Below are 22943 nucleotides of genomic sequence, written 5' to 3'. Positions count from 1 at the left end.
TGCCATACAGCAGCACTTCATAGGTAACAACCAGCACCTTGAATTGCACCCAGAAGCCTGCTGGCAACCAATGCAGCTTGCGTAGCAGCGATGACACATGGCCATAATGAAAAATGCCCATTACTGCTCACACCATTGCATTTTGAACCAGCTGTAGCTTCTTGGTGGTCTTCAGGGGCAGCCCCCTGGAGAGTGCATTGCAGTAGTCCAGTCATGAGGTGACCAGGGCATGAGTGCCCATCTGCAGGGCCTCTGACAAACAAGATGAACCTGTTTAAAGGCCCTCCTGGCCACAGCTGCCACCTGATCTTTCAGCAGTAGCTATGAGTCCAGAGGACTCCCAAGTTGTACAATGGGGAAGTGCAGCCCATTCCAAGATCAACAATGAAAATGTCCCCAAACCCAGGGAGCTGAACAGTCACAGCCACTCAGTCCTCTCAGGATTCCGCCCCATCCAAACCTTAACCACTACACTAAACTGGCTCTTTATCATTTGTATAGCTGTATATTAAATGTAAGAGAGCTAGTTTGGTCTAATGGTTAAGGCAATGGGCCAGAAACCAGGAAACTGAGAGCCCTAATCCCACTTTAGGCATGAAAGCAGGCCGGATGGCTTTGGGGAAGTCTCTCTCTCTCAGCCCTGGGAAGAATGCAAGTGCAATCTTGCCAAATAATCTTGGCAAGAAAACTGCAGGGACTAGTCCAGGCAGTCATGGAGGATTGGACACAATAATATATCCGCAGAATATGCCAGTTGATCCATATATTGGAATGCCTTTGCAAAAGCTTTTCACCTTTTCTTTCTTGCAATGATTCACCTAATTTCAGATGTAACACTTGATTCATTCTTGTTGTTGTTGTTTATTCGTTTAGTCGCTTCCGACTCTTCGTGACTTCATGGACCAGCCCACGCCAGAGCTTCCTGTCGGTCGTCAACACCCCCAGCTCCCCCAGGGACGAGTCCGTCACCTCTAGAATATCATCCATCCATCTTGCCCTTGGTCGGCCCCTCTTCCTTTTGCCTTCCACTCTCCCTAGCATCAGCATCTTCTCCAGGGTGTCCTGTCTTCTCATGATGTGGCCAAAGTATTTCAGTTTTGCCTTTAATATCATTCCCTCAAGTGAGCAGTCTGGCTTGATTTCCTGGAGGATGGACTGGTTGGATCTTCTTGCAGTCCAAGGCACTCTCAGAATTTTCCTCCAACACCACAGTTCAAAAGCATCGATCTTCCTTCGCTCAGCCTTCCTTATGGTCCAGCTCTCGCAGCCATATGTTACTACAGGGAACACCATTGCTTTAACTATGCGGGCCTTTGTTGTCAGTGTGATGTCTCTGCTCTTAACTATTTTATCGAGATTTGTCATTGCTCTTCTTCCAAGGATTAAGCGTCTTCTGATTTCCTGACTGCAGTCAGCATCTGCAGTAATCTTTGCGCCTAGGAATACAAAGTCTTTCACTGCTTCTACATTTTCTCCCTCTATTTGCCAGTTATCAATCAAGCTGGTTGCCATAATCTTGGTTTTTTTGAGGTTTAGCTGCAAACCAGCTTTTGCACTTTCTTCTTTCACCTTCATCATAAGGCTCCTCAGTTCCTCTTCACCTTCAGCCATCAAAGTGGTATCATCTGCATATCTGAGATTGTTAATGTTTCTTCCAGAGATTTTAACTCCAGCCTTGGATTCCTCAAGGCCAGCTTGTCGCATGATGTGTTCTGCATACAAGTTGAATAGGTAGGGTGAGAGTATACAGCCCTGCCGTACTCCTTTCCCAATCTTAAACCAGTCTGTTGTTCCGTGGTCTGTTCTTACTGTTGCTACTTGGTCGTTATACAGATTCTTCAGGAGGCATACAAGATGACTTGGTATCCCCATACCACTAAGGACTTGCCACAATTTGTTATGGTCCACACAGTCAAAGGCTTTAGAATAGTCAATAAAACAGAAATAGATGTTTTTCTGAAACTCCCTGGCTTTTTCCATTATCCAGCGGATATTGGCAATTTGGTCCCTAGTTCCTCTGCCTTTTCTAAACCCAGCTTGTACATCTGGCAATTCTCGCTCCATGAACTGCTGAAGTCTACCTTGCAGGATCTTGAGCATTACCTTACTGGCATGTGAAATGAGTGCCACTGTTCGATAGTTTGAACATTCTTTAGTGTTTCCCTTTTTTGGTATGGGGATATAAGTTGATTTTTTCCAGTCTGATGGCCATTCTTGTGTTTTCCAAATTTGCTGGCATATAGCATGCATTACCTTGACAGCATCATCTTGCAAGATTTTGAACAGTTCAGCTGGGATGCCGTCGTCTCCTGTTGCCTTGTTATTAGCAATGCTTCTTAAGGCCCACTCAACCTCACTCTTCAGGATGTCTGGCTCTAGCTCACCGACCACACTGTCAAAGCTATCCCCGATATTGTTATCCTTCCTATACAGGTCTTCCGTATATTCTTGCCACCTTTTCTTGATCTCTTCTTCTTCTGTTAGGTCCTTGCCATCTTTGTTTTTGATCATACCCATTTTTGCCTGGAATTTACCTCCAATGTTTCTAATTTTCTGGAAGAGGTCTCTTGTCCTTCCTATTCTATTGTCTTCTTCCACTTCTGCGCATTGCTTGTTTAAAAATAATTCCTTATCTCTTCTGGCTAACCTCTGGAATTTTGCATTTAATTGGGCATATCTCCCCCTATCACTGTTGCCTTTTGCTTTCCTTCTTTCTTGGGCTACTTCTAGTGTCTCAGCAGACAGCCATTTTGCCTTCTTGGTTTTCTCTTTCTTTGGGATGTATTTTGTTGCCGCCTCCTGAACAATGCTGCCAACTTCTGTCCAGAGTTCTTCCGGGACCCTATCTACTAAGTCCAGTCCCTTAAATCTATTCTTCACCTCCACTGCATATTCCTTAGGAATATTAGTGAGCTCATATCTAGCTGATCTGTGGGTCTTCCCTAATCTCTTTAGTCTGATCCTAAATTGTGCAAGAAGAAGTTCGTGATCTGAACTACAGTCAGCTCCAGGCCTTGTTTTTACCGACTGTACAGATGTCCGCCACCTTTGGCTGCAAAGGATGTAATCAATCTGATTTCGGTGTTGTCCATCTGGTGAAGTCCATGTATAAAGCCGTCTCTTAGGTTGTTGGAAGAGAGTGTTTGTTATGCAGAGTGAATTGTCTTGGCAAAATTCTATCAGCCTGCGTCCTGCTTCGTTTTGTTCTCCCAGGCCATACTTACCTGTAATTCGAGGTGTCATTTGACTGCCCACCTTAGCATTCCAGTCTCCTGTGATGAAAATAACATCTCTTTTAGGCGTGTTGTCCAGTAGGTGCTGCAGATCCTCATAGAACTGCTCTACTTCAGCTTCTTCAGCATTTGTGGTTGGGGCGTATATTTGGATCACTGTGATGTTAGATGGCTTGCCCTGAATTCGAATTGAGATCATTCTGTCGTTTTTTGGGTTGTATCCGAGCACTGCTTTAGCCACTTTACTATTAATTATGAAGGCTACTCCATTTCTTCTGTGGTCCTCTTGTCCGCAGTAGTAGATCTGGTGGTCATTTGATGTGAAGTGGCCCATTCCAGTCCATTTCAGTTCACTGACGCCCAAAATGTCTATCTTTAATCTTGACATCTCACCAATAACCACATCCAATTTGCCCTGGCTCATAGATCTTACATTCCAGGTTCCGATGGTGTGTTGATCCTTAGAACATCGGATTCGCCGTTCACCACCAGCACCGTCGGCCGCTAGCCGTCCTTTCGGCTTTGAGCTAGCTGCGTCATCACGTCTGGGGCTAGTTGAGCTCATCCTCTGTTCCTCCCCAGTAGCATTTTGACCATCTTCCGACCTGGGGGTCTCATCTTCCGATGGTATACCGACATATCTCTGGTTGTACTGATCCATTTAGTTTTCACGGCAAGAATACTGAGGTGGGTTGCCATTACCTTCCCCAGGGATCGCATTTAGTCTGACCTCTCTGTCATGACCTTCCCGTCTTGGGTGGCCCTTCACGGTTTAGCTCATGGCATCATTGAGGTGCTCAAGCTCCAGCACCACGACAAGGTAACGATCCTTTGCTGAAGTGATTCATTCTACCTTCTTCCAATTCTATTAACTTGAAAATAATCTTTTGTGAAATCGTTTTTGTTTGAGCATAGAGAGAGGCACAGATTATTTTGACAATCCATAATTTCAAAATTAAGATCCTTCCCACTTTATCTTTAAATTGATCCAATACTTCCCAGGCTGGCGACTTAACGTAGATTACTATTTTTTTTTCTGGTGGTTGTATAGTCTGTCCCAATTCCTCTGCTTTAACTGATGAACATAATTCTGTTTTTATGTTTTTGTAAGCAGGCAATATCAGCCTTTTGTTTCTTCCATTTGTGGAAAAATTTGTGGCGTTTTTGTGGTAAATTTAATTCACAGACCTTCAGCGAAATCAATGTCTCTGTTTTGAAATCAGGCCACTGCTGCTGCTCTATCCAATTTTCCTCTCTTTGTCAGCAATATCCAGTTCTATGGTAAGGCAATCCTGGTCTGAGCTGTTAGTCCTTTATCCAGTAAAAAGGCTTCTGAAAACATTACTACCATCTTTGTGCCCAGAAATACATCCAGCACAAATAGGATCTTCTATCTATATTTAAACTGTTTAGTTCTCAAAATAGCTATCAGCAATGCAAATTGTTTAACATTCGTGGAGACACACCTTTAAATATTTGGGTTTGCTTTCTTTCTATAGTCAGTGGAGTCTCTATTTGCTGTTTCATCTTTTTTTGGTGTGAAAATCTTACAAATGTCTCAAGGTGTTTTCTTTGTGCATATTTTGAATTTACCCCACAGGTATATTCGATTTTGGGAAGCTCACCTTGAATTTTTAAGAACTGCTGCATAATTCTCTTGATTTGTGCTTCTAAATCTTCTTTTCCAGAAGTCTGGGACTGTGTCACCTGGGGCAAAGTTTGGGATGCCTCTGAATCTTAGATTGAGTTGTCTTTGCTGGGACTGTAATACCTCCAAAGTCTGTTCTACTTCCTGTTTTTTAAATTCTTAAATTTAAAAATTTAAATTGTTTCAAGCTATCGTGTCCTTCTTTCAGCTTTGATATTTCCTGTTTGTTGACTTGTACATTCTTTATAAGTTTATTCCAATTTTAACTCTATAGTTGTTTAGAGCCCTAAAGCCCAGGCCTTTGGCAAGGATGGCTGATGCCCCTTTCTTCCTTTTTGTTCCCCTCCCAGTTTTTCTTTTCCATCATTTTTCTGTCTTGTTTTTGTTGTGTGTTTATGTGTGTTTTGTATTGTTTTTGTTCTTAAATGTTTAAGAATTGTAAAGAACCCAGAGTCACTAAGAATCAGGCAGCAAATAAATAAATAATTATTAATAATTATTGTCTAGTTTGTGAAATATGTTGTAAATGCTGGAACTGATCATTCGTTAATTTTTCAAACATGTAAGTAATTTTATCAGATTCCGATTCTCTGGAATCTACATCCTGGAATCTTGGGACATCCTATGATGCTTAAAGAATGAAAATATGCTTTCCATAAAATGAGACACACCTATAATTGACGGAAATGTCACTGGAATTTCCCCCAATGTTAAAATCAGTATAACAAATACACATGAGGTACAATGCCAGAAACATTGTTCTTGGTGCCACTTTGTGGATTCTGGAATTTTCCAAGTCAGAGGTAAGATGATCAACCAGTTTGTTCTGAGAAATTATGAATGTTCGAGGTCAAATTCCTTGTGTTTCGCCCAAAGCAGCTTTCAAGATGCCCACAATTTGTGAAGCTGTTGCTCGAGAGACCTTGCAACCAGACTGCTCACCAGGCTCTCGCCTCCCTCGAAGGCTGAAGTTTGCTCTAACAGAGACTGCGCAGCGATCCACACTTAGTCTCTTTAAGTCTTTTAACCGGAAAATTTATACTTACAGTTGGTTCCACTTGAGAGCCCCAAGAAACAAAGAGTTACACGCACCGCAGTTCCCGCCGAAGCGTTTAAAATTTCCCAACCTTCTTCGCCGCTTCTCCTGGAGGACCGAAGTCCCAACGTCGGAGGCCGTTCGCAAATCCGAAAAAAGGGGCGGGGCGCGGCCCGTCGATCCCGCGGAGTCTCGGGGAAGACGCGGCCGGGCGGTGCGACCTGCGACCTTCCGGGTCCCTCGGCTTAGCGGGCCGCCCGGCCTTCCCGGGCAGCGCCTCCCGCTCCCAGGCAGGCCGGCAGCTAGGGTCTGGGTCACCCGGGGCAGACAGGGATCCCGCGCCCACCTCGGCGCCCCGCCAGCGCGGCGCCCGGGGCACATGCCCCGCTTGCCCCCCGCAAGTTGCGGCCCTGCTCCCAGGCCCGGGCTTAGCGCCCCTCGGCGCCCGCCGCCCTCGCCCTTCCTGCCGGGCTGCGCCTTTTGCAAGGAGCGGGCGGCTGCCCGCGGGGCGTCGACCTCGCCTTCGCGGTTGCCGGACGGCACGCGGTCCGCCCTGCTCCGAGGCCGGAGGCGAGCGCGGACCTCCCGCGGCCGGAGCGCCTCCCGGCTGCCCGGGCCGAGGGCGAAGGCCGAGGCCGGCGGGGGAGGCCGGGGGCGCCGCCGCGGAGCCGGAAGGGAGTCGGCCTCGGTCGAAGGAGGGCGCGTCTCCGTTCCGGGTGGGGCTCCGGGCCCGCCTCCGCCGCCATCGAGACGGGCGGGGCCACCCGGGTCGGAGATGGCGGCGGAGCCGGCGGCGCGGCTGCGGGAGGGCCTCCGGGCGGGCCTGCGCGGCCTGCGCGAGCAACACCGTGCCTGGCGGGGCGCGCTGGCCGCCTGCTCGCCGCTGCTGCGCGCCCTGGGCAACCTGGCCCGGCAGGCGGAGGCGGCGCGGAGGGTGGCCTTCGGGGAGACGCCGCTGCGGGCCTTCGCGCGCCTGCCGGAGCGGCTGCGGCTGAAGCAGCGGGCGGCCATGGAGGCGCTGCTGGCGGAGCTGCGCCGGGAGAAGCTGTAAGGCCCGCCGCGGGAACCCCTCGCCCGCTTCCCCAGGGCTGCGGCTGGGCCGCCCCGCCGCCTGCCCTGTCCGCTCCGCTTCCTCTCGCTCTCGTTCTCGCAGGCCGGCGCTGCGGGAGGCGCGGGACGCCGTGGGCGCGCGCGTGGCCGCGCTGCTGCTGCTGCTCGGGGGGCCCGGCCCGGCCCTCGCCCCGCGGCCCCCCGCGCCATGCCCGCGTTGGGCCGACCTGCTGGCCGCGCTGCTGGACGCCGAGGCGCTCTACCACGCCGTGTATCCTTCGGGCGCGCGGGGCGGGGGGCGGGTGGGGCGCGGGCGGCGAGCCCTCCTTAACTCAGCCCGCGAAGCTATCTGGAAGCTCAGCTGCTGCTGCTCTCGCTCCGGTACCAGGACCTGCCCGGGGTACAAGCGGCCCCCCAGGTCTGGGCGCGGATAACGCAGCACGGCCGGCGAGGCCGCCTGGAAGGTAAGAGCCGTCGGCAGACGCGCGGGCGGCGGGGGACCGCCCGCGTCCGGGAACGCGTCACTTCTGCGCCCCTCCCCGTCGGGGCCCTCCTTGCTGGGAGGCTGGTTGGGCAAGCTTGGCCCGCGGCTCGGTTGACCGCTCCCGATGCTCCTCCCTCCGCCGTGGGCACAGCCCCCTCCCGCTTTGCGGGGGGAGCCTCTGTCTCCTGTCGGCGGGGGTGCGGGTGCGGCAGGAGCTAGGGCGAGGGCGACCCATGGAAGCCCCGGGTCCCTTCCCAACCTACCCGGCGGTGTTGTTTGTGGTGCGGAGGAACAGGAGGAAGGGATCTGCTGCCTGGAGGCCCTGGCGGAAAATCAAGGTGCGAAACGAAGGACTTGGGCAGATTCTTCCCAGAAACCGTTTTCTCCTCTTTCCCAGACACCTTGCTGAAAGTCGTCTTCTTCCTGGAGGACACGTGGTGAGAGCACGCAGCTGCTCATCTTGTGGAGAGAGAACAGGCGGCCCAGCCCAGCCGAGGATCCTTCAGAAAGAGCTCGGCCAGCCCCCCAGGACAGGCAGGAGGCCTCTGTTCCAGGTCTGCCCCAGGAGAGCAGTGGGGAGCCCCACTTGGAAGGTTGGTTGACTGCTGCAGCCCAGGCTAATTTCCAACCTGGAGACTTTTTTCCAACCTGGAGCACAGTTCTTAATGGCATCTGAACGTAAATAAAATTGATTTTCTACCCTTAAGGTGCCCCTATTCTCTTTTTAGAGCAGCGGGCAGGCCGGGGCCTGTTTATATGGCCTGTTTTTGCCAGAAGGAGTAGCTCAGAACTAGAGATGGGTGCCCACAGATGGGTTGGGATCTCTCCCAGGAATCTTCTGACGAGGAGTCAGTTGTTGGCAGCACATTTCTCCCACAGGGCTCACTGCTGCTGCTGAAAGTGCCCTTCCTTTGAAAGGCAAGCTTAACAAATACATTTACTGTTCAGGGCAGAGAAGTCCCTTTGTAGATGAGCAAAGATAGTCACCTTTCCTATGCCTTGACTTGCCGAGATGCAGCTGCACTCATGGGCTTAGCACAATTGTCAGTCTACAGGGAGGCCCCAAGCTGAATCTCTTCCATTCTTATTTGTATAGCATTTTAATGCTAAACTTAAAAGAATAGAATTGAATTTTCTCTCTGCTGGGCTTGGGCCCTTTCTACAAATTCCTTCTCCAGCCTTGCTGTGTAGACAACACGGTGTAGGGCATTCCAGTTTTCTTGTTACTATTGAAGTTGGATATGTGCTGTTTCTGTGTCTGAAGCAGTGTCTCCGTTTGAGGGTGCTCACAGACCTTCTTGTGAAGAAGAGGAGCAAACATGGGAAACTCCCTGTTTAGCTGCACAAAAAACTTGCCGTAAGCTTCGTTATAGAAGAAGATTCGACATCTGGGCAACATCAGCCAAGGAACTGGCTTTCTTCTAATATAATTGGATTGTTTTATGACCTATAGTTATAGGTAATAAGAAAAAGACTTAATTTTGGACACCTAGCTCCTGGGGCTTGAGATCTGCCTCATTTCTCCATTGGTGGTTCTTAAACATACCTTGAGAACAGCTCAAGTACTTTTAGCTCCGGTTCCTCTTTGTGGTACTTCCTTTTTATGAAAGTGGTTTAAGTAACTGCCTAAACATTTCTGTTGAAAGTGGCATTGGCTTGAGGCAGCATAGGCTGCTGCTTGACACCATAAAGGAGTTCAGTATGCTTGATGCAGGGTTCCGTGGCACCCTCGGGTTCCATGAGAGGTCACTAGGGGTTCCCTGGGAGATCATGATTTATTTAAAAAATTACTTCAAATTTGGGCAACTTTGCATTAAAGAGGTACGTTTCTTTATTGGCTTTTAGTTAAAGAACACTGCTAATGCATATATACAGGCCTACCCCTGAAATGAATACATTGATTTTGTAACTACAGTATATTTGGGTAGAGTAGAAGGTTCCAGAGGAGACTCAGGGCAGGGCTTGCATCTCGGGATGAATATTCTTTCAAATGTAGCTGTAGGAATATTAACCTCTGAAGGGGCTGATGTTCCCATGGCTACAACTTTTGTGAAGTGCCTTATTTTTAGCTCCTATGAGAAGAGAAGTGTGGGCAGCTGGGGGGGCAGCCTTTTCACCTTGATGGGTAGCAGTGGATGGACAAGGCAGAACAGCCAAAGTGACAGCATGGATATCAACCTGGCCTGGCCACACCGGCAGTGAGCTATGAAAAGAGCTCAGTGTGCAGTCAGCAGGGTCTTCCGTAGAAGGACTCGGTGAGCAGAGAAGCTGGCAGAGGCAACGTTTGGAGCTATCGTAGTCCCCAAGGGAGGGAAGGTGGTCCTCCAGAGTGTGGAAGAGCAGTTACAGCTGCTCCACTGAGAACTTCCCGTGAGAGAGGCTCCACTTGCAGAAAATTAGAACAGAAGTCCCACCCCCCCAAGAAAGAAAGGCACAAGCAACCCTGACCTGCCATTGCATGAGCACTCTTGTGGGGACAGAGGGAACAGGGTTAGGAGGGGCCATCATGCTATGTCAGAGATCATCCATAAGCGCGACCAATGCAGTCTCTGTCCCGAATCCTGGCCTGAAACCTGACTGGAAGGGGTCCAGATAATCCATTTAATCCAGAATCCTCTGGAGTTACAATGCCACCACTTTCTCAACCACCTTTCCCAGAAAGGGAAGGTGGGAGACAGGATGGAAGTTGTCCAACACAGTAGGGTCCAATGATGGTTTCTTGAGGAGGGAGTGTATGCCAGCACCTCCTTGAAGGCAGCCAGAAACACTCCCTCTCTCAAGGATGTATTAACCATCACCTGGACCCAACCACATGTCACCTCTCAGGCTGGTAAAAGGGCATGGGTATGGATCTAGATGACATGTGGCATTCACAGTCCAGAGGATCCTGTCCACTTCCTCGGGCCCAACAGGTTCAAACCAATCCCAGATAACATGGTAAGTACGCTCCCTCGGCCTCTTCTCAGACTGCACCTCATGCTTAGAGTCCAACTTGGAATGGATCTGAGTGATTTTATCCTGCAGATGCCCAGAAAACTCTGTGCGGCCCTGTAGGTGGGTAACTGAATCCACCTTACCCAAAAGGGAACGAGTGATCTTAAACAGGGCGGTTGGGGGGCATTCTGTGGATGCAATAAGAGCAGAGAAATATTGACATTTCACCAGTCTTATCTCCACAAGGTAGGCCTTAATAGTGGCTCTAGCTTGTGTTCAATCAGATTCGGTCTTCATCTTCCTCCAGTGGAAGGAATTGTTTCCAGTTCTTTGCTAGTTCATGCATCTGTTCCTGCTTGGATCAAAAAAGACTTAACATGCAGGAAAAAGTGTTTATTTTGGAATTTATGACAATCTCTCTAATCCCAGTAGCTCATCCATTATTGCAAATGGACAGGTGGGTCACTGTAAGGGTCAGATGTGTTATGAGAAGGGTCAGTTGACATCAGCCATGGAGAGACCAAGGAGGACAGCAGAGCTGCTGGAAAAATCCACCATCCTCTCCCCGTCTTTGCCTTCTCTGCTTCCTCCAGCAGCATCGCGGATGCCAGTGGGACTTTTTCCAGTCCTCCCACGCCCAAGAGACATGCAGAGACATGCCATCGCACCAAACAGGGACACTTTGGATTAATTAGGGAGATAGGCCTTAAGTGGTTATCCCCATGAAAGGCTTCTGCTTTGGAACCAGCAGTGCGGCATTTGTCCCGAGTATGTAGACAGTGTTGGCAGAGTGCTAGAAAGCATTTGGCCCAGGAGAGATCAGAAAAGACACACCAGGCATTTCTATAAAAATAAATTTATTTACAGAAAGCACAAAAATATATCTACAGGTTTTGTGCTAAGGGGAGAGATCTCTCAGCTGCATACTCTCTGCAAGCCTAAAGAGAAGGAACTAAGTAACAAGCAAACTGCCCTCGCTTCAGGCTATGCAACTATTAACACCTAAAAAGAGGACAATTAAATTCAACCTCTTCACCCGGCCAAAATGATTAGTTACCATAGTAACCTTAATCTGTAGCAGAAAACAATATACCAATAGACAGGAAACCCAGAAGGTCAGCTAGAGGAATGGGTCCCATCACTTCCAAGAATCTCCAGCATTTTACATGACGTCAGTCCAAGTGAGGATGGTGGTGGGGAAGTGATACACATACGTGCTGGGGCTTACCACACTAGCCGGACCTGGAAGAAGCAGCATCTCCAGCCAGAAGCCTCGTCAGCCAAGCTGGGGTGGGAAGCCATTTGACCCCTGTCCCCGCAGACAGGCAGAAGACACAGCTCAGGCATCACAGAGCCTTGGTGTCTGCAACCAGCCCTTCTTGCAGCTGCTGCTTTGCTTCCAATTAGCTGACATCTGCTACAGCTTTGCTGCCCCCCCCCCGCACCCCCAGCAGAGATCTGCACTGTCACCTGCAAGTGATTTCATGTGGCAATAACTTGAATCACAAAACCTGGAAAGAATCTAAACAAAAGAAGCCACTCCAACTAATCTTAACAAGGGTTAAGGTTAATTGGAGTGGCTTCTTTTGTTTAGATTCTTTCCAGGTTTTGTGAAAATCTGGGCCTCACCCATCACACCAGAGCTTCCAGGGTGTCCTCCGTGGACCTGCTGCAATATAGTCTGACTTGGGGGACTGAAGAAGCGCCTGTGTCCTGGGGACCTGAAAGAGTTTGATGTCTAACCTAAAGGGATTGCCCAGAACGGCTCCAGAGTCGGGGAACCGACCGTGTTAGAGCCCAGTGCCCCAGTGCCCCAACAACTGCCTCCCAGGCCACGTGCCTCTGGGCGATACAACCAAATGTGCTGCAGACCTATAAGGATGGGCCGCCTGATACTCTGCTTTGCATTATGTGGCCTTTTAAAGTTCCCAAGATTCTTAGTTTTGATTTGTATTTTATGAACAGTTCATTTTATTTCTCAAGAAAATAGTGCCAAGACCACAAACTTTTTTTTCATCTAGTGGGAAATTTTAAACTCATTAAAAACATTAATGAATTAAACAGAACCAGAAACATGTCTTTAGTGCTTTGGATCTAGGAAGTGCTGACTGGAAAACAGTACACCTAACTTTTGCTCTGCCTAAGTTCAGCCAGATGTCAGTAAGCTGAGGCTGCCCATCTCCTGTCAGTGCCAAGGCTCCTGAGCACTTCTGCACATGCCAAGGGACAAAGCTCAGAGTGTCCACCCCTTTCTGAGAACCTTTGTAATGGAATGTGCATGTACCTTCGCTTGTATATTTGTACTTTGGCACACAGTTGGGGCAGAACTTTGTCTCATTTAGATTCACAACTGATGCCTTTGCAAGCAATGCACGTGCCAGCCCCACTAGGCAGACCAGACCAGGAAATCAACTTCACGGGGAGGCTAGACCTACCTTTATTGAAATTGGCTATAAAAACAGAACTATGCCAGTCTGACTGTGCTGTACCTCTTCCTTCTTCTCCCAGTTCAGTGAATTGGGAGGTGTCTGTCTGAGCCCCTTCCGAATGTTATCTGGACATTCTGAACTTAAGTGTTTTAGCCGCTTTTGCCTAGGTAACAGTTCCTGTGTACCTCCATCGAGGTAAACTTCCTTACTCTCTAAATCTACACCACATACCAATATCCTGTGTTCCTCCAACATTAGCACTTTTCAGAATGTCATACTGCAGTTGTCCAAGTGAAACATACATATGAAATGGGTACAGTCAAGAAAGGTGTGCACAAAAATGCATAAATTAATGAAAACTGCTTGCAAAATGTGTAAATTAAGCAAAACTGCACAGATAAATTAGAAAAAAAATACATACATATATATATATATACAGAAATTGGCTTTTTTAAATCTGAAAACAACCAGGATGCCAAGGCAGGAGAAGCTAATGGGACAGGGAGATGCTAAAAATAGAACGCAACCAGTGCAAATGAGGGAGAAAAATGGAAGTAAGCAAAAGACAAATGTGGCTGCACAAAAACAAAAAATGAAAACAAGAAAGCCTGACACTGGTGTCTGGAAAGATCTAGAACAGATTATAAAGTAATTTATCTGTAAGCAGTTTAAATACCTACATATTTATTTATTTATTTATTAAATTTTGCCACCGCCCATCTCCACCCAAACGGGGAACTCTGGGCAGTTTACAATAAGAATAAAAGCCTTAAAATACCATAAACATAAATAGATATCGGATACAAATATAATGTAAACCATAAATATAATATAAAATCCAGATGATGATAGTTGTGGTACCACTCATGTATATCTAAAGGGCCATTTTAGGGCACCAGCCATCTCCAAGAGTGATTACTTCCCTTCCCTACCCAAGTGAGGTAGCAAAACCAGGTCTTCAGTTGTTTCCGGAAGGCCACAAGAGATGGAATCTGTCTTATCTCTGGGGGAAGGATGTTCCAGAGGGCGGGAACCACTGCAGAGAAGGCCCGCTTCCTGGACCCCACCAGATGGAATTCTCTTACAGACGGGGTCTGTAACATGCCCTCTCTGCATGATCAGGTTGGACGAGTTGATGCAATGGGGAAGAGGCAGTCCCTCAGGTAACCTGGCCCCATGCCATGTAGGGCTTTAAAGGTGATAACCAACACCTTGAATTGCACCCAGAAGCAGACTGGGACCCAGTGTAGCTCGTGAAGCAACGGTGTAATGCGTGCTGATCTAGGGGCACCAAGAATTGCTCATGCGGCCGCATTTTGGACCAGTTGTAGCTTCCGGATATTCTTCAAGGGTAGCCTGTAGAGTGTGTTGCAGTAGTCTATATAGGATCACAGAATCATAGAAAGCTGTAGACTTCCTTCTGTATTTAGGAAGGCTAGGCATGTATCCCTGCTGGCCTCTTCAGATTCCTCCTAGCTTTCCTTTTGCGGGGATTGGTTGCAACTGTGCCTTTGGTATCCCCTTTTGTAGACTTCACCCTCTCTCCAGGACACATTTCTCCTTAAGGATTTCAAGCCATTGGATCTGACTTACCTTCCCTCAGGGTTCATCAAAATCCACTCTTCTGAAGTCCAGTATGCAGGCTTGACTCTTCTCAGTTCCTCTTCCCCTGGATATCACAAATTACAGAATGAACAAATTACTTTCCCTGAAGGTATTGGTCACCCTCATCTTCCCTTCCCTTCCCTTCCCTTCCCTTCCTTTCCTTTTACCTTCAAGTCAGTGTTGTCAGCCTTGCAGGGTAAACCAGATAGGAATCACAACCAGATGAGCTAATTCTACTTTATTATAAAGCTACATTGACAGAATCTTGCAAGTCTGAAAGTACATTCTCCCCCTCCTCCATCTCCTTTACAGCCCAAGAAATTAGGGACAGTCTCTTCTGAGCCTCTTGCCCCACTCACTATTCAGCTGTGGGCTATGCCCTCCTTATCTGAACATTCCCTTGGCAGCATCTCCTTGCCCAATCTCCCAAGGTCATTCCCACATACCATTACAGTGTTGACTCCTAGCAACTGCCTGGACAAGTCTGGACAAGGCACTGGACAAGTCTGGACAAGGCACTGGACAAGTCTGGACAAAGCACTGAAACTTGAATAAGTTATTTTTATAGCCTCTTTATCCTTTTAAGATTCTGTGGTTAAGAGACAACCTGAAAGTATCTGGTCTACAGTCCCTCAGCTGCCTCTAGCTAGCAGAATTCCTTCTGCCCATTATAATACCTCCCTTCCACCCAGCCTCCTACCTTCATCAGCTTTTGTGTGTGTGTGTGCCTTTGAGTCATTCTTGACTCCTGGTGACTGCCTGGACTAGTCCCCACAGTTTTCTTGGCAAGATTTCGGAAGTGGTTTGCCATTGCCTCCTTCCCAGGGCTAGGAGAGAGGGATTGGCCCAAGGTCACTCAACTGGCCTCATGCCTAAGGTGGGACTAGAACTCATGGTCACCTGGTTTCTAGCCCAGTGCCTTAACCATGACACCAAACTGGGTCTCTGTCACCCTCATTAGATCCAGGACAATAGACCACCTGGTTCTTTCTTCTACTTTTTGAAAAATGAAGTTGTCAGGAAGGAAGGAAGGACAAACATTTATTGGACCTCTGACTTTTGGCAGATTTAGATTCCCAGCAGATGTCAAGATAATTGAAATCTCCCATTACCACTACTGCAAGTATGTTTGAAAGTCTGGTCATCTGACACAGAAAAGCCTCATCTGTGTCTTCTACAGTACTTAGCCAAAGAGTCTATCGAAAACTCTCATGACAGAGTCACTTTTGTTTCTCTTTTTACTTTTACCTAAATTCCTCCAACAGGATTTCCATGCTTTCATTCCTGAATTTCTGTGCAGGTTTACTTTTTTCTTTGCATAAAAAACAGCATCCCCATTGTTTTTGCTCCTTTGGAATTAGCTGTAGCCTTCCTATGCTGCGCAACAATTAGGAGTGTCCTCCTGCCACGCTTTTGTGGTGCCCCCGTGTCATCTTTGTGTCTTGAACTCCCAACCCCACTTCCTCAGCTGGCACCATTTTATGTCCCTGCGTTCATGTCTTTCTGGGCAGGAAGAAGTTCTTGCAGACCAGACTTGAATTAAGTCACTATGTTGGTAACTTGTATCAGTTGCCAATTCATAGTATAAAGGAAAAAAGATTAAAACAAAGGAATGAATGCATTTAAATATTATTCTTGTTATAGCCTATTCTCACCCTGTCAGATGCACACACCTCAGTCTAGAGTATGGGAGGCAAACCCCATTCAGGGGGTGCTTAGGTGAAAGCTGGGCTGGAGAAGGATGATCGCTGCAAGAGGGTCCTTCTTTCTGTTCCTCCATCGGACGCTGGCCCCTGGCTGACTTCCTAAAGGGCTTCTCCCTTCTAGGCAGGCGGTGCTCGCACAGCCTCCCTTGCTCCTCTTGAGACCAGTCTCCAGGACATGTCCACCAATCTTATCTTCTCCCTGAGGTCTGGCGCTACCTAAACCACACTAAGAGGAAGTGGGCATTTCTTAGTTTCTGCTGGACTTCTTTCAATCTATACAGCCAGCTTCAAGGTTCCAAACAAGTTTTCAAAACACATACAACGCACAATGCCCGGGAGCAAGAGAAGAAAACTCCCAGCATCACACGCATGCAGAATATGCAGGCCTTTATGAGACATACTGATCCTCAGTGCCACCCCATAATACATCAACTGTGGAGCAATGTACAAGCCTCCTCCAAGGAAACATGAGGACGAAAATGTAAAACCCTCCAAAACTCGCTGCCAAGGTCTAACAGCCATCAAGCACACTGCCCAGATGCCAGTGAACTGAGACGTGGATGAGGAGTTGTCCACCAACTTATCTGGAGGGCAGCGGGTTCTATTTGTATTGCCTTTAGGACAGGATGTTTTGGCTAATGGCTCCACAAAACTGAAGAGGTTGACCCTCATTTTTGAAACTCTCTTGTTCACTTCCCAAAACTGAGATAAGGTCAAGAATCCCTCAGGTTGAGCTCAACTCCTGTTGACCTCATGGACACATCCATGTAGTTTTCTTGGCAACAACCCAGATGTGGTTTGACATTGTCTTATGGATGTTGTTGTTGTTGTTTTAACTTCCCAGTTTAGGAATCCGGTCAGACTCTGTTTAGCTTCCTTCAAGATGAGCAAAAATGTGTTTGTTTGTTTGTTTGTTTTAGCCCCACAGTTGACATGCAACTCAGGGCAGCATACTTCAGACCCTGAGACAGAACATCAACAGTACGTTGATAACACCATACCCTAAGCTGGCAGATGACCTCACCCAGCAGCTTCAAGTAAATGTTAAACAAGAGCAGGGAGAGAATCAGGGCCTGAAATACTCATGTAGCAGTGGCCAAGGCCAATGACTGCACCTCTCTTCTCCATAGCCAGGTGCGCCACCTGCTATAACCAAAGTTGAGAATATGTGGCCAAATCTGAATAAAAGAATCACAATTTCAGTAATGCTGGAAGAGAAGGGAAAACATGTAGTGAAACCTATAAGATATAAGATACCATCTAAGAACTATGTAGGTTCTCGTATTTGTGGAGATGTAATTTTGATTTAATTCGCTGGCAACCCCTTCCCATTCACAATTATTATACCTGAGTTTTTGTTATAAATAAGCTATGATTCCACAACATGGAGTAGCAGGCTCTTAGCAGGCTCCAATCAGTGCCTGAAGGTATTTTCCCTACGGGCTTGTGGGGAGCTCATGCTTTTAGGAAAGAGATCTCACAGATAATTCCCCCCCCCCCCACCTGAAGTCCGCCAAGAAACTAGATGGAGGAGCTGCTGCTCTGTACAGAATTTACATGAGGCCCGATGGGAGCGGGAAGCCTGCAGGGGCTTGATCCCAAGTGGGCAGGGGGAGTATCCACAGGAGGCGCCATTGCATGTGTTCTCCTCCATGGTCCTTTTTACTCAGACTGGCACCACACTTCCACTGTGCTGCTCCCAACTTCTGAGTATTGAAAAATTGGGCTGATTTTATTTTCTCCTTTCTGAGCAGATACCTCAGAAATGATCTTCAGGAAAGCAGCTAAATTATGTTCAATCCCCCATGCTCTTTGATGTGAGTTAGCATATTCTCTGTTGTCCAGAATTTATGGACATCATAGGATTAATTTCTCACTTGATTATCAAAATCTAAGCATGAGTCAGTAAAGCAAACGAATTATACCATACCACCTTGTTCTCAGGGTGATATTTTTAATACTAAAATTACAGATATGTGCTCCTGAGGTTATCTTTTAAGCAGTTTAAAATTTTACAGAACCAGGATTCAAACCTATCAGCACCTATTGTAGTTGTTTTAGTAATTCCACAATAATTGCTTAATAGTCTTGGTGGCATAGTAAATTATTCTATAATTTTCAGAATTTTTCTAAAATATTATTCTCATTTTTATATATGATATTTTACATAGTTTATTTGTTTTGATTGTTATTTGGAATTGTGCACAATTCTGGTCACTGACCAAAATAAAGATTTGATTCTGGTCTGTCACTGTCATCTCCATGAGCCAATCACATACATATTTAACATTCACACTATCTGTACCTGTAGCCTGACCATATTTCAACATTCTCATAGCATTTATGATTTTCTTTTCATCCATTTCTTTTTGGACATGAATATTCACTTAAGTTCTAGTCTTTGACACATCACTATCATTCTCTTATCAATCTCTCATTTCATTTTCATCCTAAATCATTAAATTTTTATTTAATTCCATTCATGCTGTTGGAGCCCTATTGGATTGTTTTTACTAATTTTTACTAACTTCCCCAAACAATTTTTACTTCCATCAAAATCACTCTGTTATTTCTTTTAACCCTGCTCTCTCTGATTAGTCTTTACAATAATCTTGTTCTCTATATACACATTATACATCTTTATCCATCCTCTTCCATGATCTTATATGTGTTGGAGGTCCTGGCAAATCTGGCATGCCTCATTAGCATGTAAATGAGTTGATCCCAAGATGCAATTCACTATGCTTCTCGAGGAAGCTGTTTTGTTGCCACTCCTACTTCCTCTCTCTCTGGAGTCCTTGGTGCTCTCTGGGCCTTGTTGTTTCCTTGCAGACGTTTCATTGCCAGACTAGGCAACATCTTCAGCGCAAAGCGGGAGTGGGCCTTGCTCTCAATTTATATGCAGTGGCTTGCCCTGCATGTGTTGGTGGGGGTGTTGTTCTCTCCTTGGGAGTTCCTTGATGGGCCTGTTGTTTGCTGCTTGGTTGATTGCCTGAGTTAATAGTTCCTTGATTAGGGTGTATTGTGCTGTTTGATGGTTCATCTGGTGTTAATCCTAGTGTTGATTTTTGCATATCTGGGTGTTGATTGCTGGCAAGGGAGTGTACTGGTCTTTTGGCTTTTCTATTGTCTCTTTTGAATGGTATGTAAATGTTGTTTACCTCTATGTGTCTGTTGATGGCTGCTTTGTCTGAGTGCCAGGCTTCCAGGAATTCTCTGGCGTTTTTGGATTTGGCTTGGTTTAGGATGCTTACAGTTTCCCAGTTGAAACTATGGTTGAGTCTGTCCATGTGTTGTGAGATTAAGGAGTTCTCATTGTGTCTTCTGACTGCTAGTTGGTGTTCGTGGATGCGCTCTGCTAGTCTTCTGCCTGTTTGTCCCACATAGTGGCTGTTACAGTCTTTGCACTGTATGTTGTAAATAACTCCTGTTTTTTCTTCTTGGGCTATTGGGTCTTTTGGCTTGCTTAATATGTTGAAGAGTTTTAGTTGGTTTATGTGCTACAGTGATGCCATGCGGTTGTAACAGTCTGTTGGTGGTTTCTGAGATGTTTCTGATGTATGACAGTGTTTTCCTTTTCATAGTTTCCATTGGTTGGGTTGTAGTGGGTTGGGTGGTGAGGCACTTTTTGATAAAGTTGAGCGGGTATCCATTTTGTTGGAAGATGCTGTGCAGATGTTCTTTTTCTTTTTTCTGGTGGTCTCGGTTGCTGTAGTGTGTAAGTGCTCGTCTGAATAATGTTCTTACACAGCTTCTCTTGTGGGAGGTTGGATTGTTACTTTGGTAGTGGAGCACTTGGTTGGTGTGGGTAGCTTTCCTGTAGACTTGTGTTTCTAACTTACCATCATTTCCTGTACTGATGAGGATGTCCAGGAATGGTAGCGATATAAGGAATGCGGGAACTGCAAGCTTATTCTTCCTCCACTAGAAATCATTGGTCAATTCTTGGGCCCAATCAAAGTCTGCAGCCAACAGTGTCCTGTTCTGATGCTGGTTAACCTGCCCTCTTCTTGTTAGGATTGTTGCTGATGATGAGTGAAGGCCCAGGGTTCTTCCTTGGTTTGTACTGCAGCCCAGGGTATTCCCTACTTTTGCTCCCTGATCAATTACATTTTTAATGTCATAATAAAACCAAATGCTATTCTAATTAATAGCAGAAAAAAAGAAGCTCTGTACTACAAAATACCAATTACTATTTTCTGAATAATTTCCAGTCAGACTTCATGGGAAAAACAATATTTTTATGTCCAAACTGAGGCTTGGATTTGGGGCCAAAGTCTGAATTAGTCAAAGTCAAAAGTCTACAACCTGTGCCCAGCCCTTGGAATCTGCCTCTGTGGCCCCTGGCAATCCATCAAACCTTCCCCAACCCCCCGGCCTTGATCTCTGGGTCTTGAGCCCAGCAACTGGGAGGAAGGGGAAGAATGGCAGCTCTCCCCCTTGGTCCCAGTTCCTTTGCTTCCAGTGGTTGGTGTGGCCATGGCTCCCCAGGTCCATGTCAGGGGCATAGGCGAAGGAACAACTCTGAGTCGAAGTTGCAACTCTAGATTCTTTATTGTTTATACCATACACAGAATCTTGCCAGACTACAGGTTTCTTAACTGAGCTAAAGGGAAAAATACCCTTGGGAATCTAGGGTGGTGCCAGTCTAACCATCTTTCTTGGTCCCCACCCCCACCCCCACACTCTCCAAGCTGTGACAACACTTATTTGCCTGGAATGCACTCTCTATTCCCTCAGCTCTGAGCTCCATCACAGTCTACCACAGAACCTCTGGGTGAGGGAAAAAATGCAGGAAGAACCCCTGGGATAAAGCAGAAGGGAAGTGCTCCAATGGCTTGGAAACGTGGCCCTCTGAGCAGGCTCCAAGGGCAGGGGGGCAGGCCTGGGAGACCACCACCACCACTGGCAGCAGCAGGAAAGGTCTTCCTGAGGGCCTTCAGGGCAGCATGAGGCCTTGGCCCTTCCCATCCCACCCACCACCCCACAGCTTCTCCCGTGGCTGATGGCCAGCTTGGTCAGCAGATGCTGGGAAATGTGGTAGCCACATGTTGGCAGAGACCAATTCCTGGGCACATTTTTTTCTCTGCACAGCCTTCAAGCTGTGGGAAGCATTTCAAAGTAAGCCTTTTTTCCCCCGAATACAGTTGAATGGGACTTTAGAAGTCAATTAGTCCAGTCCTACTCAGCACAGGATCCACTACAGCATCTCTGACAGATGACCATCTTGCCTCTGTTACAAGGCATCTGCGAAGGAGAACTCAACACTTCATATGGCTCTTATTGCATCTGCGAAATGCTGCCTGATGGCCCTGTTTAAGATCACTCAGTCCCTTCTGGGGAAGGTGGGCTCAGTGACCCACCTACAGGGCCGTGCAGAGGAAATTGCTGAGCATCTGCAGGACAAAATCACTTGGATCCGCTCTAAGTTAGACTCCAGGTGTGAGGAATGGTCTGGAGAGATACCAGGGGAATGTGCTTACCCAGTTATCTGGGAACAGTTTGATCCTGTTGGACCTGAGGAAGTGGACAGGATCCTACAGACAGTAAATACATGTCATGTAGACCCATGCCCCTCCTAGCTGGTAAAAGCAGCCCAGGAGGTGACAGGTTGTTGGGTCCAGGCAATGGTTCATACATCTTTGGGAGAGGGAGTGTTTCCCGGCTGCCTTTAAAGAGGCACTGGTGCACCCCCTCCTCAAGAAGCCATCGCTGGACCCTACTGTTCTGGACAATCTTCATCCAGTCTCCCACCTCCCCTTTTTGGGGAAAGTGGTTGAGAAAGTGGTGGCTTTGCAGCTCCAGAGGCTTCTGGAGGAAATGGATTACCTAGACCCCTATCAGTCAGGTTTCAGGCCTGGATATGGGACAGAAACGGCATTGGTCACACTTATGGATGATCTCTGGTGGGACCGGGATGGAGGCAGTGCATCCATCCTTGCTCTTCTTGATCTCCCAGTGGCTTTCGATACCATCGACCGTGGTGTCCTTTTGGGACGCTCAGGGAGTTGTGGGTGGGCGGCATGGTTTTATGCTGGTTTGCCTTCCTCCAGGGCCAGTCCCAATTGGTGATTGGGAGTGAGCGAGCCGACCCTCAGCCCCTTCTTTGTGCGGTGCCACAGGGTTTGGTACTCTCTCCGCTCCTTTTTAACATCTACATGAAACCGCTGGGTGAGATCATCCGTCACCACGGGATGAGGTATCATCAATACGCTGATGATACTCAATTGTATATCTCTGTCCCGGGTGAGGTAAGTGATGCAGTGACTGCCCTTTCTCAGTGCCTGGGGGTTGTGGGGATCTGGATGGGGAACAACAGGCTTCAGCTGAACCCTGGTAAGATGGGAGTGGCTGTGGGTTGGGGGTTCATCTGCATCTGGGGACTTACCATCTTTAGATCTCACATTATCTGGGGGCTGTAGGGGTCTGGATGGGAAACAACAGGCTTCAACTGAACCCTGGTAAGACAGAGTGGCTGTGGGTTAATGGCTCTTCCGTATCTGGGACATTGTCATCTTTGGTTCTGGATGGGGTTGCACTGCCCCAGACACACCTGGTGCGTAATCTGGGGGTCCTCCTGGACTCACTGCTCCTGCTCAAAGAGCAGGTGGCAGCCGTGGCCAGGAGGGCCTTTGTGCAGCTATGTGCTGTGCACCAGTTACACCCCTTCCTGGATCGGGAGGCCCTTTGAACAGTCACTCATGCCCTTGTTATAGACTATTGCAATGCGCTCCATATGGGGCTACCCATGAAAAGTATCTGGAAGCTTTAGCTGGTCCAGAATGCAACCGCGGGGGCTGTTTTTGGTGCCCCTAGAA

The 22943-nt window shown here is 47.5% G+C and overlaps 1 protein-coding gene across 1 annotated transcript; it reads left to right on the top strand.

Moving 5' to 3' along the window:
- The first annotated feature begins 6207 nt into the window (after positions 1-6207).
- Positions 6208-8305, top strand: AIRIM (AFG2 interacting ribosome maturation factor). Its single transcript, XM_063311706.1, has 4 exons — positions 6208-6964; positions 7071-7238; positions 7313-7431; positions 7849-8305. The coding sequence occupies exons 1-4, from the start codon at positions 6297-6299 to the stop codon at positions 7890-7892; spliced, it is 999 nt and encodes a 332-aa protein (XP_063167776.1). The 5' UTR covers positions 6208-6296; the 3' UTR covers positions 7893-8305.
- Positions 8306-22943: the final 14638 nt, after the last annotated feature.

The sequence above is a fragment of the Candoia aspera genome, chromosome 10 (assembly GCF_035149785.1).
Source record: "Candoia aspera isolate rCanAsp1 chromosome 10, rCanAsp1.hap2, whole genome shotgun sequence".
Taxonomy (NCBI): Eukaryota; Metazoa; Chordata; class Lepidosauria; order Squamata; family Boidae; genus Candoia; species Candoia aspera.
Note: the sequence above shows the minus strand (reverse complement) of the source record. Positions and strands in the feature narration are given on the sequence as shown.

Bases quoted from the DNA above. Each gene is read 5' to 3' on its own strand.
- AIRIM (XM_063311706.1), top strand. From the start codon at position 6,297: ATGCCCCGCTTGCCCCCCGCAAGTTGCGGCCCTGCTCCCAGGCCCGGG. The intron at 6,965-7,070 runs GTAAGGCCCGCC...TCGTTCTCGCAG, and splicing joins GAGCTGCGCCGGGAGAAGCT to GCCGGCGCTGCGGGAGGCGC. The intron at 7,432-7,848 runs GTAAGAGCCGTC...CCTCTTTCCCAG, and splicing joins CCGGCGAGGCCGCCTGGAAG to ACACCTTGCTGAAAGTCGTC.